The sequence below is a fragment of the Umbelopsis ramanniana genome (assembly GCF_025399195.1).
Source record: "Umbelopsis ramanniana AG unplaced genomic scaffold K450scaffold_15, whole genome shotgun sequence".
In the NCBI taxonomy this organism is placed as follows: Eukaryota; Fungi; Mucoromycota; class Umbelopsidomycetes; order Umbelopsidales; family Umbelopsidaceae; genus Umbelopsis; species Umbelopsis ramanniana.
In genome coordinates this window covers 86,920-102,608 of record NW_026252101.1, presented here as the reverse complement: position 1 = coordinate 102,608, position 15,689 = coordinate 86,920, and the positions used below count along the sequence as shown (strand labels likewise).

Here is a 15,689-nt window from a genome sequence, read left to right as displayed (position 1 = left end):
AGCTCCAATTGTGGCGCTATCACGCCAACCAAGCGTACTCAACATTTGCTTGCATCTATTTTCATATTCCACTTTATGTCATATCATCCAATCGTTTTTGCTCTACTTAGCAGGTCAGATGAAAGAACGGTTTATTATGGGGGCTTTCAATTATTTGATATCAAGCGTATGATGTCGTTCATTATATTGGCAATTGACATCTAGGTCGTATGCTGTCTTATATACGCAGCAAAAACCGTCAACATATCGTTGGTCCTTCCAATGTCTAAATCCAGGCAAATTTTTCATTAAGAAGCCAAGTGACTTCAGTTGGAACGTCGAAGGTAGCCAGAGCGGAAATGCTCTCTGTCCGCATTTCATTGACACTTTGATTGATATCGTTGTCTTTGAGTGTTGGGATATCCCAAATAGCAATCTTTACAAACTGGAAGCGAAGAGCTTCTCGTTGGGCCACTGCCAAAAAGGCTTTGGTGGTCTCCTCACTGTCACTGCGCATGCGCAAGAAATAGATACACTTTCTTTCGAAATGATAGAAAAATGTAGCATAATTGTCGGTTCCTGGTATGTAAGCTCCAAGAGTGTCAATGGTCCAAGGTGTCAGCTTTTCGAAGTAATAGTTGGATCGTAATTGGAGCCAAGCAGTTTTTTCCGCAGTCGGTAAGATACAGACGGCGGTAGACTTCAAATCTTTCATCTCTTTATGGAGCAGCTCTACATCTTTTGCAGTCAATACTTGGATTTCTTCATATGAGGTGATAGCCTTGACGTTATCGGGCACAGCTAGCGGCGGCTCTGCCGCGATGAAAATTTCCTTGCTAGGCATGGTTTTCCAGCCAAGACGGTCATAAAAGACTGAGCCAATATCTGAATACAGATTGGAGGCTCTCACTGTTGGATCTTTTTCGAATTCTTGATGAAGGAGCTTTAGCATTTGGCTAGCGTAGCCATGGCCTCTATGCTCAACAGGGCAGAACACAGAACCGATGCCCATACATTTCGCTTGCTGCGCCTCCCCGGCAGTAGTAGACACCAATGCTGGATGTTCGTAAACTTCACAGTGGGCCAAAATATCATCTGTCAAGGGATCGTTTTCAGGCACCAATACCAAAAAGCCGTGGGCCTTTTGAGCGTATGCTGTTTCCATAAGAATATGTTCTCGTTCATAATATTGCTCTGGTGTGAGACAACCACCTAATTAAAACGGGGGAGGAGGGGCGGGTTCATATTAGGTAAATAGCCACGGTCATATTTTCAAAAGGTGATGCAGACTCACCCCACTCTATAACGTTGTTCTTCAAAGACTTGACAAACTGATCTTTGGATCCTTTACGTATAATTAGATTGCTCATTTGAAAGAAGTTGTCGGAGGTTGTTTTCCTAAAAAGACCTTTTTTGAAATACATCGTCTCTCAGCATGACCACAAGGGAAACCGATACGCCGCTAGTGTCCGTCCCTGTATACCTTCTGATCTGTTGGTCATCGACATTATGTCTACTCTTGCTGGCAACAGCGCCGTTGTCAAAGTGGCCATTGCGATTGAAACAGATGCTGTCGATTCCACTCATGATTACTGCCGCTCTCGGACCATTAATGGTCCACTCACCATTTCTTGGTAAGGAAAGATCTACAAACTCGCTGGTAAACATGGTTTAAGACAATACAAAACTAATTACTGTGCTTTGACGTATGGAATACAGTGCTTGATCTAATCACTGGTGCTTTGACTGGTGGACTACTTCACCGATTTTTGGATGTCTTTTGGCTCCAGCCAATCCTTTATAACCAGCCAGCATGGATGCCTTGGAAACAAGTTGAAATGGATCTAATGTCGTCGCAGTACAAGTACAAGCAGGCTAAGCTTGATAGCGAAAACAAGAACGCTTCTATCACCGTTCGATCATGCTTTTATCTTGTTCCATTCATTGTTGTCTCATTTTTAGTCACTGACGTGCTAGGGGCCCTGCTCACGACCTATTCAAAAGAGGATGTTTTTTACGCTGAAAAGTACAATGGCTGGCGCTATCTGATTGTTTTTGTCGTCGGTCTCTCCGCTGTCAACGCGTGCTTCAGTTATGCTGGTGACTTGAATCAATTCACAGCCGCTTTACTTTCGGGAGGGACCTACGTAGAAGGTAGGATACGCATTGGTCGAAGATGGAACGATACAGCAGATCACGATAATAATAATTTCATGTTGCGCCTAGAACACTGGAAACCAATGATGCCATATCCCTACAAAGCAACTTCATTGGCTAGACTTTGGTCTTATCATTGGCACCAATGCTTTCGCTCATTCTGGTTGTCAGTGCCATATCATCCAGTTCGAAAATTTTCCAATGAACTCTTGGGAAAATATCTTCCACCGAACATGGTCAAGCCCGTCACGATGGCCATTTCAACGATATCAGTGTTCTTCTTTTCAGGTTGTTTGCACGAATACGTTAATGTGATATTACTCGGTCCCAACACCTATCCAAAGTACGCTGGGTTCGAGCTCAAGTTCTTTGTTGTCCATGGTGTGGCAGTTGTTCTCGAAAAATTGGTCTCCCAGGTCATTTCGCCTCATATTCCTGACAAGTCACCTTACACATGGATGAAGTCGGTTGTTGGTTGGGCCTGGGTGATGTCCTTCACATTTTATACCTTCCCATTGTTCTTCTCTTCGTTCGTCGAGCTAGAGATATGGCAGGAGTTGACTATGGGCTTGACGAAAGAATGGTTTAACAAGACTGCTTTGGAGACACCATGGCTGAGAGCTTTATGTGGTGGCCTTCTATAAAAGTAATAGCATTTCTTGCAGCGGATGAAGTTATTGCATATAGTAGATTAAGAATGCTTTAAAGATAAATCTGATTGTATGTTAAAAATTAAATGTACTAAAATAACTGGCATTTCGGCTCATGCAGGCTAATACCACAGTATTCTTCTTCTTGTTCTATGAAGCAGTTGGTTGAACTCCATATTCAATGGCCCCCATACAACCTCCCAAAATAACTACAATGGGGGCAGGAATTTTAAAGTACTCGCAGGCAACGAAAGCCAAACTCGCAATAACCAGGTGGTATGACAAATTACCGCCACCAGTGTTGACTTGCGTCCACAAGATCCAGATGGCTGAAAATACTAAACCAGTAGCCATGGCATTGACTCCTCTGAAGGAAGCGCGCATGTATGCTTTGGTGCGAAAGCGTTGCCAAAATGGTATAACGGCATTCTTGAGCAAAAGGCCGGGCAAAAAGATGCCAATATAGGATAAAATGGCTCCTCCAATCGAATTACCAACAGTCCCTCGTAAAGCTAGTGCTCCCAAATATGCCGCAAAGTTGAAATTAGGTCCAGGAAGTGACTGGATCAAAGCCAAACCGATGACAAATTCGTTGGTTGTCATCCAACCTTCGTCTACCGTGTATTGTTTCAGCAGTGGAATCACAACAGGGCCACCTCCAAAAATGATTGAACCGACGAAATAAAATGTTGAGAAGACTTGGGCGACATGGTTGGCGAGTGAAGTGGACCGGAGAACAATAGCGGCGATGAGCAGGACAAGCCAAATGCTGAAGAATACTAATCCAAGCTTTTGAGAATAGCTAAACATTTGAGGCTCCTCATCAACGTTCAACTGTTGTTCTTCGATACTATCGACATTACGAAGGCGAATACCCTCGTTTGTGTCATCCAACTCTTCTAGCCCAGGTGACACCTGTTGTCGATTCTGCTCATCTTGCAGCTGCGAAGCTTGTTGATTATGTTGTTCTTGCGATCCTGAACCGTTGTACTTGGGCTTCTCCTTGAGGTGTTTAAATAAATGAAGGCCGTAGGTGAAGATACCTCCAGCTATCATGAGAACTGGGTACAACCAGGCTGCGGAGTACATGATGCTGATAGATGCCGAGATCATTAACAATAATTTGGTAATATTATCTGGAGCATTGGATCGAGCCATTTTCCAAGCTGCTATTGCCACAAGGCCAATCGCAGCTGAAGCAAGACCTTGACTCAAGCGAGTTGCCCATAGTGGAATAGAGGAAACGCTGCCGATTGCCACGCCAAAACCAGTCATAACGCAAAACATCGGCAAGCTCCAAAGTAAGAATACATAGATAGCAATCACAAATCCACCATAGACCAAGCCAATGCTATACAAGAGTTCGGTTGAAGCAGGACCTGGCAAGCTCTGACAAATACTGAAGAGATCGGAAAATGTCGCTTCGCTAACTAAATGGTTTTTTGTTACCAATATATTATGTAACAGTGCAATATGAGCACTGGGTCCGCCGAAGCTGATGTAAGCTAATGGCCAGAATATTCGAGTAGTATCCTTTATCCGCGTTAAGAGCGGCTTATCCATAACGATGAGAAGTCGAAAATAAAATGAAGGAAGAGAAAAGGAACGAGTTGATGAGGATGGGAAATAAGAAGAAAAAGTGGAGGTGGCACACGTGTAAAGCAATTTATGAGCCGCTAGCCGATTTACCAGGTACAGCGAGCTGCGGTGAAAGGCAAATCAATGTTCCAGGAACTAATATGGCAGATCACTATGGATTTTTTGTGTGAGATACGAATCGCATAAGGATCTGGTTGGTTGATCTGTGATAAGTTATTTCGATGTGGTGCTCGTTGGTCATGAAAAGCGCTATGCGATATCTGTTAAGTTACTGCATGGTCCGGTCCAAGAGCCCCAGAGGACAGCATTCAAGGCACGGCAGCGTTACCACTTGCTAAAAATCCCAATGACTTTTCATCGCTTCATGTCCATGAGTATTTATTTATTGGGTTCTCATTTTTTTGTATAGAGACTTAACACAAATGAAACTTTCATTATCTTTCTTTTTTTACACTCTCCAGCATTAGATGCCTACCTTCAACTACAAATATGTATAATTCTTTTCTTTTTCTTTTTTAAAAAACAGCAAGCCATGGGTTTGCATTGTATTGTCTAGTAGCTTCTGCCGAACAACATGAAGTGCTTAGCATCATGATCACAAGCAGCACACTTGGTTACACCGGGAACGATAGGGTTTTCAGTGGGTTGCTCGAAGGGTCTGCAAAGTGACTTGGCGCCCATAGAGGGAGCACGTTCATCGACTTCCTCATCTTCATCTTGGCTATATAGGGAACGAAGATGCAACAATTGGAGGTTAGGTTAGAAATCATTTTTCATTCCATATCACTACACCCTCTCTTTTACTTACGTTCGTGCACTTCTGTCCTTAATGTCGTCCTCACATTCCATACGGTCGCACCAGGGTATAAGGATGAGCTTCTTGTTGTTCAAGTTGGGAACAAAGTCCTCCCACTTGTCAACACGGACAATGTTAGCATCACGTTCAGCCAAAGCTCGGTTAAACATATCCTTTTGAATGGTTTCCAAAGCCTCCTTGACACCATTTTCAATGTTGTCGAGGGGAAGAGTGAACTTGGCACCAGTGTCACGACGAACAGCAGTGACTTGTTGCTTCTTCAGATCCATAGGACCGATTTCAAGGCGGAGGGGAACACCGCGGATTTCCCAATGGTTGAACTTGTAACCAGGAGTGTAGTTATCACGCAAGTCAGTCTTGGACTTGACGCCAGCCTTCTTAAGCTTGGCAGCAACGTCGGTACAGGCACCATAAATGGCATCGTAATCCTCTTGCTTGGACTTGACGGTCAAACCACATGGGATAAGGACGGCTTGGACATTAGCAACACGAGGGGGAAGAACAAGACCCTTGTCATCACCATGGACCATGACCATGACACCGATGGTACGGGTAGAGAGACCCCATGAGTTTTGCCAGACATGCAACTTCTTGGCTTCCTCAGTGGCGGTGCTAGGAGAGTTAGGATCCTCAACAACAATGTTGAACATTTTGGAGAAGTTTTGACCCAAGCAGTGAGAGGTACCACCTTGAATGGCACGACCGGTGGTGGGGACGAAAGCTTCAACAGTAGTAGTATACAAACCACCAGCAAATCGTTCCTTCTCGGACTTGACACCCTGGACAACAGGAAGAGCAAGATAGTCGGTGTAAACTTGGGCATACAGATCCAAGATTTGGCGAACTTCAACATCAGCTTCTTGCTTGGTCAAGTGAGCAGTGTGACCTTCTTGCCACAAGAACTCGCGAGTACGAAGGAAAGGTTGGGGGTTCTTGAATTCCCATCGAACAACAGAGCACCACTGGTTGATCTTCAAGGGCAAATCACGATGGGATCGGATCCACTTTGCGAAGTAAGGATACATGACAGTTTCGGAGGTAGGGCGAATAGCAATAGGCTCCTCCAAATCGTTCTTTCCTGCTCTGGTGACCCAAGCAACTTCAGGAGCGAAACCTTCAATATGATCCTTCTCTCTCTCTAAAACCTTGTTGGAAACAAACATGGGGAAGTAAGTGTCTTCCACACCCATCTCAACGATAGCGGCATCGAAAAAGTCTAGATTGATTTAAAATTATCTGTCAGTCATTGCGTAAAAAAAAAACGTTTGCGAGAAGGTTCATTTATATCACTCACTTTGAATTTCCTTCCAAATGTTATAAGCGAGAGGTCTGAGAATGTAGCATCCAGAGACATCATAGTAGTCAAGCATATCACTCTTGGTAAGGACTTGTTGGTACCATCTGGGAAGATCATCGGCCTTCTTGTGCTCAATACCCATTTGATGGATATCTTCTGCGGGAGCAGAGGGAGCTAATGAAGACACAATGAAGATATTCTGTCAATATTGTGTTTTTGGCAACGTGAACCCAATCAATAGAAAACAAAACTTTCTTACCAGCAGCAGCAGCCTTAGCAGGCTTGGAGGGAGCCTTAGCGGCAGGCTTAGCGGCGGCAGCAGGAGCGGCAGCGGCAAGTTCCTTAAAGTTGATAACCTTGTATTCTTTACCGAGGGAATCAAGGTAAACCTTGAGTTCAGTAGAAGAGATGAACGAGGTCTTTTCTGAAGTAGCTGGGTGGAAAGCAATAAGCTCGGTGGCGTCCAAGCTCAGCAAATCAGAGTCAACAACAACGTGGACAAGGGACAAGTCCTTCACATTGGACAAAGAGAAAGCGGATACTATCAAAAACAAAACGAATTGCGTAAATATCAATATTCACAATGCTTTGGGGGGTGGGGGGTATCTTGCTCAACTGTACCTGATGTCTTGTCATCGTTGAAAGTGTCCTTCAACAAGTCTTCATTGGCAAAGCGACATTCCTTCAATCCAAGGGATTTGGCGATGGCAGTAATGTTGGTTTCGGAAGATTCGAGAGCAACGATGAAAAGAGGGGTAGGAGCAGCAGATTTGGCAGTCTTAGGCTTAAGAACCAAGGTCTTGGTCAAGTTGTACTTGACATCAGTCTGTGCCTTGTCCAGGGCAGCTTGCCATGCTTTGTTATCAGCAACGGGCTCGTGGGAAACTGTCTTGGGGGATATGGAGAGGCTGGAAAGCAGTTGAATGACTGTGGAATCAGCGGATGACATTGGTGAAGTAAGATCGACTGACCAAGCTCGCGACGGTCGCTTTTATTTTTGAATATCAAGAATTGACTCCCGCACAGAAAAAAAAAATTAAAAAAAAAAAAAAAAAGTTAAGAAAAAAGTTTTATTTTTACATGGGAAAATTACAAAGTTGACGGTTTCTGAGTCAACAACGGCGCAGAATCTGATTGAATCATACGTGCTTTGCGAGCTGCTCTGGTCCTTGCACCAGCTCTATTATCGCCTATTGGAAGATATCTGGACTTTTTCCTTCGTTTAGTTCTGGATGATGTCGATCCTGAGTCGGTGGTACTGCTGGATTGATGATTGGCGAGGTCTGTATGAAAAATTCCGTAGTCCTCAGATTCAGCCTCTCCATCCTGGTACTCAACTTGATGCGGCGTCTCAGTCACATCGCTGGTTGGGGACAAAGGGTATTTGAGTTGTGGATCATTGTTAATGACTACACGAACTCCGCGTTGCCGCCTACCAAAAGAGTCTTGCTTGGCCACCGATCGAGCGTAGCGTAAACCACAAGCATTACACAAACTGCGTCATATATGTTATTTGAGTTTACCATGAGAAGTTAAAAAAAATTGGTGGGGGAAAAAAGAACTTGATTAGCATAAAAGTTCGGTTTTAAAGCATGGGATTTTCAGTGTCTAGAACTTACGTTTTTTGGCCACTTGGGCCCTTTCTCCATTCCGGCGATGAATCAGTATGACAACTTTCGCAGACCACACGTGAAGTACTGGATATGGGTGAAGTGCCATTCACATTTATGTTTGTATTCCAAACAGTGGTGCCTGAGGGTGGTCCAGCGCTTGCGTCGGTTGATGATATGTCTTGATCATCTGTCGACTGCTCACTAAAATGCGCTATGATCAAAATAAAACACATGAGAATGTCGTTATAAGACAGAATGGGATATTGGTGTCAGAAATGGAGACTTACTTTCTCTTGATCCAACATGAGAGCCAATGCTATTAAGGGTGATAAAGTTGCGGCTGTCATTTTGATTAGAAGCCGGCGAAGAGGAAGACGATACACCACTGTCAGATATGATGGTGAGAAGATATGCACTAAACTAGACATGACATCGAGCAATAAAAGATGTAGAACTTTAAAACGCATTCTTACCTTCGAGATAGTAATGATAAGTTGGTTGAATCTGTGCTTGTACTGGATTGAGTCAGAAGAGGTGTCGATTGGTCGAGACGTGAAATATCAAATGATCCAAACGTGATGGAACCGTATTGTATAATTATAACTTCGACCTTTTTGACTGGTCCTGATTCGTAAAGCAGTTGAGTATAAACTTGTGCTTGCTGCACGCAGGTAGCATATTGGTATGGATGTATGTTCATGCGATCAGCCGGTCGATGTTTGCTTCTCTCCACACAATCAATGAGTAACTGAGAGAGACTAGCATCTGAAAGTTGTAATGAAATTCTGGATGTGTCGGTTGCTGGAGGCCAAGTTACCAATGCTTTACATGTGTCTGTTTCCATAATTTGAAATATTCGAGTATTGCCAGAGAAACTTGCTTTAGCGGAGGCAAGAGGGGTGTTTTGAAGAATAAACAGTAGATCTATACCATCCTGGTTTATGACAGCGAAATCAGTCTTTTTTTTTTTTTCCAAATGGTGCAAACATGGCAGCCAGTCAACGAACCTGTGGCGTGAAATCGATTTCCTGGCAAATCAATGGTAGTGAACCAGCACCGTTTGGTTGATCAAGATCTGGATGGCAATCTCAGTTAGCTACCGTGTGGCTTGCCCATTCACTCATGTTATACATACCATAATCAGCATGGAAGAAAGTGAGGATGATTTCATTCGTAACAAGATACATCACAATGTCCACTACCTCCCAGTTAGGTTCACCTGTGGCAGACTTCTACGGAATAGTAAGTACATACATCATGGCTTGGAATATCTAGAGTGTGGCTGAAATTGCTACTGCGGCTATATTACCTTTCTATCGAGAGGTCGCGGTTGAATTTTTACAGGTATGTTGATCTCAGAAGAACTTCTTCGCACGAACTTGGGTTCGATGATATCGTCTAAGTCAATTAGTCGACATCTAGGGAAAGATACGGTTAGTAAACCAGTTCCATGGTTGGCAGTGGCAATGTTTAAAAAAAGCTACAATAAAATAAAATCATTCTGGCGTCGTTGCTTACCGAGTAACCGACCCTCCAATATGTTTTGTCTCCATGAATTTTTCTAGGTCTCCTCTGGCCATGGCATATTCTTCGGGGTGTATTAAATCCCAGAGAGTCCTGCCTTGTAACATTTCGGGTACCACATTTGGTGGAATGCCGAGGAGTTTAGCAAGCGAAGGTGAAAAATAGATAAATTTTAAGTCACTTGTTGAAAGAATAGCCCAGAAACATAGCTTTCCCGTCATAGAGAGAGTGAAAGGAAATCAGATTGGATAGCCAAATTCGAGATGAGAAGAATGACAAAGCTCTAAGTGAAGAAATTCTAAAGCAGAGTCAAAAAATAAGTGTGGTTTTGAAAAATCGGAGGCTCTGGTTTGAAGAGAAAAAGGAAATGTGAGCAACCAATAAAATGTTTGCTTGTTATTTCCAAAGCTTTCTGCAGCAAACTCACACCGGAGTAAACGGACCAGTTTAGCCCGTGCGCAGTTCTGGATAGCTTTGATAGGCATGCTTATCAGGTGTGTCTTAGCATCGGTATGACATTGTATAAATTACACAACATGTCTATTGGAATAAATTAAAATAAAAAGATCGAGGTTCTTTATTGCTAATGAGTGGCAGGAATTGATTTGTGAAACTTCTGGATGCAATAGGGTTCAAATGGCTTGGGAGTCAAAAAACCCTTCTCCGCCGCCACCTCCCTGTGACATTCAGAATACCGCAAAATTCTATTAGCGTGACCGCCTATGGTTTTTGCTATCGAGCCTTATCTGGCGTCGAAGAAGACATGTTCAAGTCTGGTACACCATACTCTAATGTTTCGTAAAGGCATCGACAACCACAGCCTGTTGGACATACATCATGTTGCATGTCCACAAACCATTCCTTGATATGCCTGGAATGCCCACCGTGACCACAGCGGATACAGAAATTGACCAAGCCGTGAACCAAGGTACGACATATACAACAAGATATACGATGGCGGGTACGCTGACAGGAACTGCAGTACCCGCCATGCTTAGGCTGACTTTGGCTGTCGCTTGTTTGAGACGGTTCCTCAACCAGCTCTTGGTGACATTGACGACATCGGACTTTGATGTCCAAATGGGGATCATTGCCTCCCAATAGCGTATGCATATGATTGGTACTGCCGCTATTGCTTGGACCGCCGTTTGTTTGTACTTGCACGAATTTCAAAAGTTCCGCCCTCTTTTCGAATAATCCAAGTCGATAAAGCATATCAGCATAGAATATTCGAAATATATTCATCTCACCAGCTTTACTGGGGTCCAGCAAAGGTACCGGGTGATGAAATAAGCGATCTCCATCAAATGTATCCATATTGGTCATTTCAATCGTAATTTCTGAATTCATCACGTGTCCATCCCTGCCGACGTTGATTGATCTTTGCAGGGAGTCGCCGTGTGGAGTGTCAGGAGTGTGCGCAACTCCTGACGTGGTTGATCCCCAGCTATGACTGATGAAAGGGAGCATGCTCAAAAATCCATCATCGCTATTACGTGTTATGGGTGCAGTATTGGTAGGTAGTCGATGAGGGACCGAGAGTTTGAACGCCGTGTTGTTACGTGCAGCGTCAAGGGCGGCAATGTAAGAGTCTGTTGCGCCGTTATAATTGGTAATGCTAGCTCCAAATGGTGTTGGAGTCGGATCTGCCGCAAAAGGTAGTTGAGCCAGGAATTCTGTGCGTGAATTGTAGGATTCCGCGGTGATATTAGGCTTTTGCCCTTGCAATGGGGTAAAAGCTGGGAAGGACCCAGATATTGATAATTCATTTTTGTTACGGAATGAAAAATAATCGTGACTGACAGATGGTACTAGTTTTGGTGTTACTGTCATTGTTTCCGTTGTCGGTGGTGCCTTCAAGGACTATCAAATCGCATTTAGTTGGACGGCGTGAAAGGAGGCAAAATTATGAAACAAGGACTTACAGTGCTTTTGTTCAACCCATGATAAAGCGGTTCTCGAAAAACGCAAGACAACATAGCCAAAGTCTGCACATCTCCTCTGTTCATAAAGCGAGTCATTCTACGAGAACAAAATAAAGCGCATTGAGTATATCTTAGAGGCATAATCATTTTTTTTTTTCATACTGGCATTGAATCATGAACCTACAATTTGTCAACAAGCTGTCGTCCTAGCGGATGTAATCCCCAAGTGATCCTATCCAGGTGCCTACGCTTTACTAACGAGACATCTAAAGGAAGTAAACCAGTACCACTATCACGCCGGTCCAACTTGGTTGTTGATGAACTCGTCGGCTCCAGTTTAAGATCAACAGCATATTCAAACATTTTGTTCTGTGTCACATCCGTAGAGCGAGTTATCTGACTTCGATTCAAACGTCGGTTCTGCATCGGCTGACTTTGTTGGGAAGCACTGGCTGGCACGCACTCCCTTAGAATCTCTCCTGCCAAACACCAGACCTTATACAATTCCTGGTATCCAAGTTCCTTGCAAGCAGCTGCGTTGTGACTGCAGATAGCCATTGTATCATCGCCAAATAATACATAAGCCTTTGCTAAATCAGCGCTGAAAGGCATGAGATCCCCTGGATGGTACAAAACAACGTGGTAGGTTTCATGATGTGGCTTTGGAGAGGTATACAGAATACTTTCGTCATTGTTCAAAGAACTGCCCATTTCCAAATTCTATATCAAAACGCAGGTTAAAATGGTGCGAGTGACGAAGTTGTTATGCTTGGGATCATAAAACTTACCTCAGGGCGTAGGTATAGAGATGAATTATTGTGAATGCCTTCATCCATATCATCTTCGGCGTCTTCATATCCAGAATAGTCCCCAAAGGCTCCACTGTTTGCAGATGCCAATACAGTTGCATTTCTTCCTTGCCTCGACATTGCTGCGATTTCTTTGTATTCTTCAAATTGCTCATATGTCTTTGGATGATGGTAGAATTCGCTGTAGTTGTTGGTGATGAAAGAATTGTTGTTGGCTCCAGCTGATAAAGACGTTGTAGATTTTGATTTATCATTCGCAGTGGCACTTCTATCAGAATTGCGAACGCGCAGTGTGGAAAAGAACGTGACAAGAGTGCCTATGGAAGCCGTGATTAGCAAACTCCGTCGAATGCATTTCAAAAACCCAAATACTCAATAGGATCGATGACATACCATTACCACTGAAAGTAGCACCACATAAACGCGGGAATGGCACGTTTTGGTCTGCACTTTGTTTAATTGACATATCAACGACGATGCCTTTCTCGCTTTGTAAATTGACGCGCTTGTTTTGGAATCCGAAGTCAGAGCCTACGCCAAAGCCTGATCCTACGTATATTTCATCATCCGAATCTCCGTTGTTAGCACCCGGCGAAGTGTTCCAGTTTCCGAATCCAGAGTGATCATTCGAGCCTGCATTATTTGCATTTGACCCTTTAGTATTAAATGGTGAAAACCCAGGGGTATTGCCCGCGCCAAATCGAAGGTTAGCTAAATCTTCTGAAGGTGTTTCACCAAGGAGGTAGCGTAAACAGGGTTCCAAGCAATATCGCTTTTGAGCCGTATATGCAGACGCTAAGGTGCTTAGGTCTTGTGCCATGTGCGCACGGTAATATATGGAAATCATACTGTTCTTCTGAATATCAAATTCTGGAGGGGTATTATCAGGGTATTGTGAAGGAAATGTAATTGTGATCCGAAGAAACGCGCTGCCTGTATCGGACCATGGTCCATGCAATGTAATAGTGCATGTCCTGGAAGCAGCATCGACCTTTGAGAGAAATCGGTATAAGAACACATATCAATCAGACATTGGACGGTACCAACGTTATAATGAACTTACTCTTTCAGTTCTAACGCCTGCGCTAGAAAACTTGTTAAGTATAATCGACATTTCTTCTGCGACGTTTTGGAAAACGTCTTCAGATGTGCCATCGTTTCGAATTTCTCCCGTTGGTCGAACTGTCTTGACATTCTGCATCCATAAAAGTGGTGGAATGGCGTACTTTTGATCTTTATAAATATTTGCGGCACCTTCTTTGCCATGATTGGCATCCATACTAACGCTGCCTGATAAAGTCGGCCGAAGCGGTGAAATACCAGGTGTTCTATTTGAAGTCTGAATTTTGAGAGATGATTTAGTCGATGATCTCCTAGCAGATTCAACATCTTGTGTAGGGTGCTGCTGAAACGAATGCGGTCGATACACCCCGTTGGATTCAAGAGCCTTGGATGCGATAGTTGGATGTGTTTGTTGATCGCCTTTATGACTACCAACTAGTTGCATCACTTCTGGTCGGATTGGCCACAAACGCAAGTTTTGGTCTTTCGACCAAGTTACCAGTTGAAATTCCCGATTTTCAGCATGGTCAGGATCACCTTTCCAACGCCAAACGAATTCTTTCACAATATCAGTATGACCCTCAAATGAATGCACAGGTTTTTCTGGCTTTTCACGATTGTAAAGAAACAATGTCGTTTCCGTTCGCTGAGGCATCATTAATACGCCACTTCCGAACGGGGTATTTCTGGCGCGCCATACTGGGGAGTTTGTAACGATGGTAGTTTGCGCTTCATCTGGGCTATTGATATTCCAGAACTGATGAAACGGGAGAAGGTTAAAAAGGTCCAATCTAAAGGGAGTATCTTAATGTTGAGATCAATAGTATGTTACCTTGACACTTTTATCCAAACTGCAGGTTACGATATCGTGGTCATTCTGGCGACTCCAGTCAATGCCATAAATTTTTGTCGAATGGGCATTGATAGTTGTTACAGGATCTGAGCCTTTCTATTATACATAAGAATGTTGATCAACATTGGAGTCTTTCCATTTGACTGTAAGAAAGCTTTAGCGAAACACTTACTCGAATATCCCAAATTTTGACAGCCTTGTCGTGTGCAGACGCCAAGAGGTATTGGTTTTTCCTATTAAACTTGACCTGAGTAGCTCCAGCTGTATTAAAAGAGCATGGTAAATTCAAAGTTTGTCTATTTTGGTCCACCAAGAATACATCATTACCTGTCCATGCGCAAAAAGAACTTTCTGGTCGAATACTTCTATCTCCAATGGCAATGCCTTCTTCGCCCGAGTGAGCATCTTGTCCGATGATACGCATATCCCACAAATGTACATATGTATCTACAGAGCATGTGGCCAGCATGTTTGGATCATGTAAAGACCAGTTAATGTCAGAAATGGCGCGGGAGTGAGCATGGAGGATATGTTCAATAGCATGTTGACTTGAATGATTCAGATTCCAAATTAGTGCTTTTTGATTAGACTATGGGGATGGAGATGATTTAGAAAGTTTCCCGAAAAGATACTCTTGAAATTTTGTACTTCATTGGTAAACTACTCACAGTTGATGCAATCCATGACTCTCGGGCGATGTATGGACTCCACTGAACATCTGCGACCTCCCACTTTGACATGTGGGGTAGAACGCGTGGAGTTAGCCAAGGGTCTTCCAGATCAATAATCAGCAATCCTTGACGCCTAATAGTTCGACAGATCGAGCATGAGTTACATCTGCTTATTCAGTTTAGACTTTAGGAAGTATATCTCACCCTGCAAGGACGATATCTCTGCTACTCGGACTTATACTCATGCTGCCAACAGAGTGTCTCACTCGAATCTCCATTCTCTGGTAAAAGGTGTTTTCACCGGTTTGTGAGGACAATGTTGGTGAGCGCTGTCGTTTCCTTCGAACACCAGCATGACCATTAGTTGGGGCTAAATGCTGAGTTCGATCTGTTGTCAGGGAAGCGTCCTCGGCGATTGTCGCAGGCTCACTCATAAGATGTTGGTTAAATTCGCCCTTTCCTATTTCCTCTGCACCACTCCGCCGGAAATGTAATTGCGGTGATGCATCAGGTGTTGTGTTTTGTGAATGCATCACTTTGAGAGCATGTGGGTCAGGCAAAGCACAATCCTTGGTTTGTCAAGTCACGCCAAAAAAGAACGGGCTTTATTCGTCGGGACGGAAATTGTCCGCTTTTTCAATCAACCAATCTTTCAATTGCTCAAAGTCTTCTAGACTTTTGCCTCTATCACCTTCCTCATATTCACCAAATAATCTATAATTAAGTCCTTTCA

General features: G+C 43.5%; 5 protein-coding genes across 5 annotated transcripts; 1 reads left to right on the top strand and 4 right to left on the bottom strand.

Moving 5' to 3' along the window:
* Positions 1–68: 68 nt before the first annotated feature.
* K450DRAFT_232531 (uncharacterized protein) lies at positions 69–1,543 on the bottom strand. The gene is made up of 3 exons (XM_051587610.1): positions 1,463–1,543; positions 1,274–1,387; positions 69–1,191 (listed from the first exon to the last, which is right to left on the bottom strand). Exons 1-3 carry the CDS (start codon positions 1,530–1,532, stop codon positions 266–268), a joined length of 1,110 nt encoding a protein of 369 aa, XP_051446334.1. The 5' UTR covers positions 1,533–1,543; the 3' UTR covers positions 69–265.
* Positions 1,544–1,697: 154 nt separating this feature from the next.
* K450DRAFT_232529 (uncharacterized protein) lies at positions 1,698–2,858 on the top strand. Its single transcript, XM_051587609.1, has one exon. It carries the CDS (start codon positions 1,797–1,799, stop codon positions 2,778–2,780), a length of 984 nt encoding a protein of 327 aa, XP_051446333.1. The 5' UTR covers positions 1,698–1,796; the 3' UTR covers positions 2,781–2,858.
* On the bottom strand, positions 2,859–4,158 carry K450DRAFT_232528 (uncharacterized protein). The gene has a single exon (XM_051587608.1). It carries the CDS (start codon positions 4,071–4,073, stop codon positions 2,937–2,939), a length of 1,137 nt encoding a protein of 378 aa, XP_051446332.1. The 5' UTR covers positions 4,074–4,158; the 3' UTR covers positions 2,859–2,936.
* Positions 4,159–4,658: 500 nt separating this feature from the next.
* On the bottom strand, positions 4,659–7,524 carry K450DRAFT_232526 (uncharacterized protein). Its single transcript, XM_051587607.1, has 5 exons — positions 7,121–7,524; positions 6,759–7,040; positions 6,497–6,673; positions 5,194–6,418; positions 4,659–5,106 (listed from the first exon to the last, which is right to left on the bottom strand). The coding sequence occupies exons 1-5, from the start codon at positions 7,446–7,448 to the stop codon at positions 4,938–4,940; spliced, it is 2,181 nt and encodes a 726-aa protein (XP_051446331.1). The 5' UTR covers positions 7,449–7,524; the 3' UTR covers positions 4,659–4,937.
* A 2,651-nt stretch (positions 7,525–10,175) lies between these two features.
* K450DRAFT_232514 (uncharacterized protein) lies at positions 10,176–15,654 on the bottom strand. The gene is made up of 10 exons (XM_051587606.1): positions 15,161–15,654; positions 14,954–15,089; positions 14,458–14,874; positions 14,265–14,381; positions 13,434–14,189; positions 12,764–13,361; positions 12,350–12,687; positions 11,746–12,281; positions 11,562–11,658; positions 10,176–11,499 (listed from the first exon to the last, which is right to left on the bottom strand). Exons 1-10 carry the CDS (start codon positions 15,487–15,489, stop codon positions 10,369–10,371), a joined length of 4,455 nt encoding a protein of 1,484 aa, XP_051446330.1. The 5' UTR covers positions 15,490–15,654; the 3' UTR covers positions 10,176–10,368.
* Between the last annotated feature and the right edge of the window lie 35 nt (positions 15,655–15,689).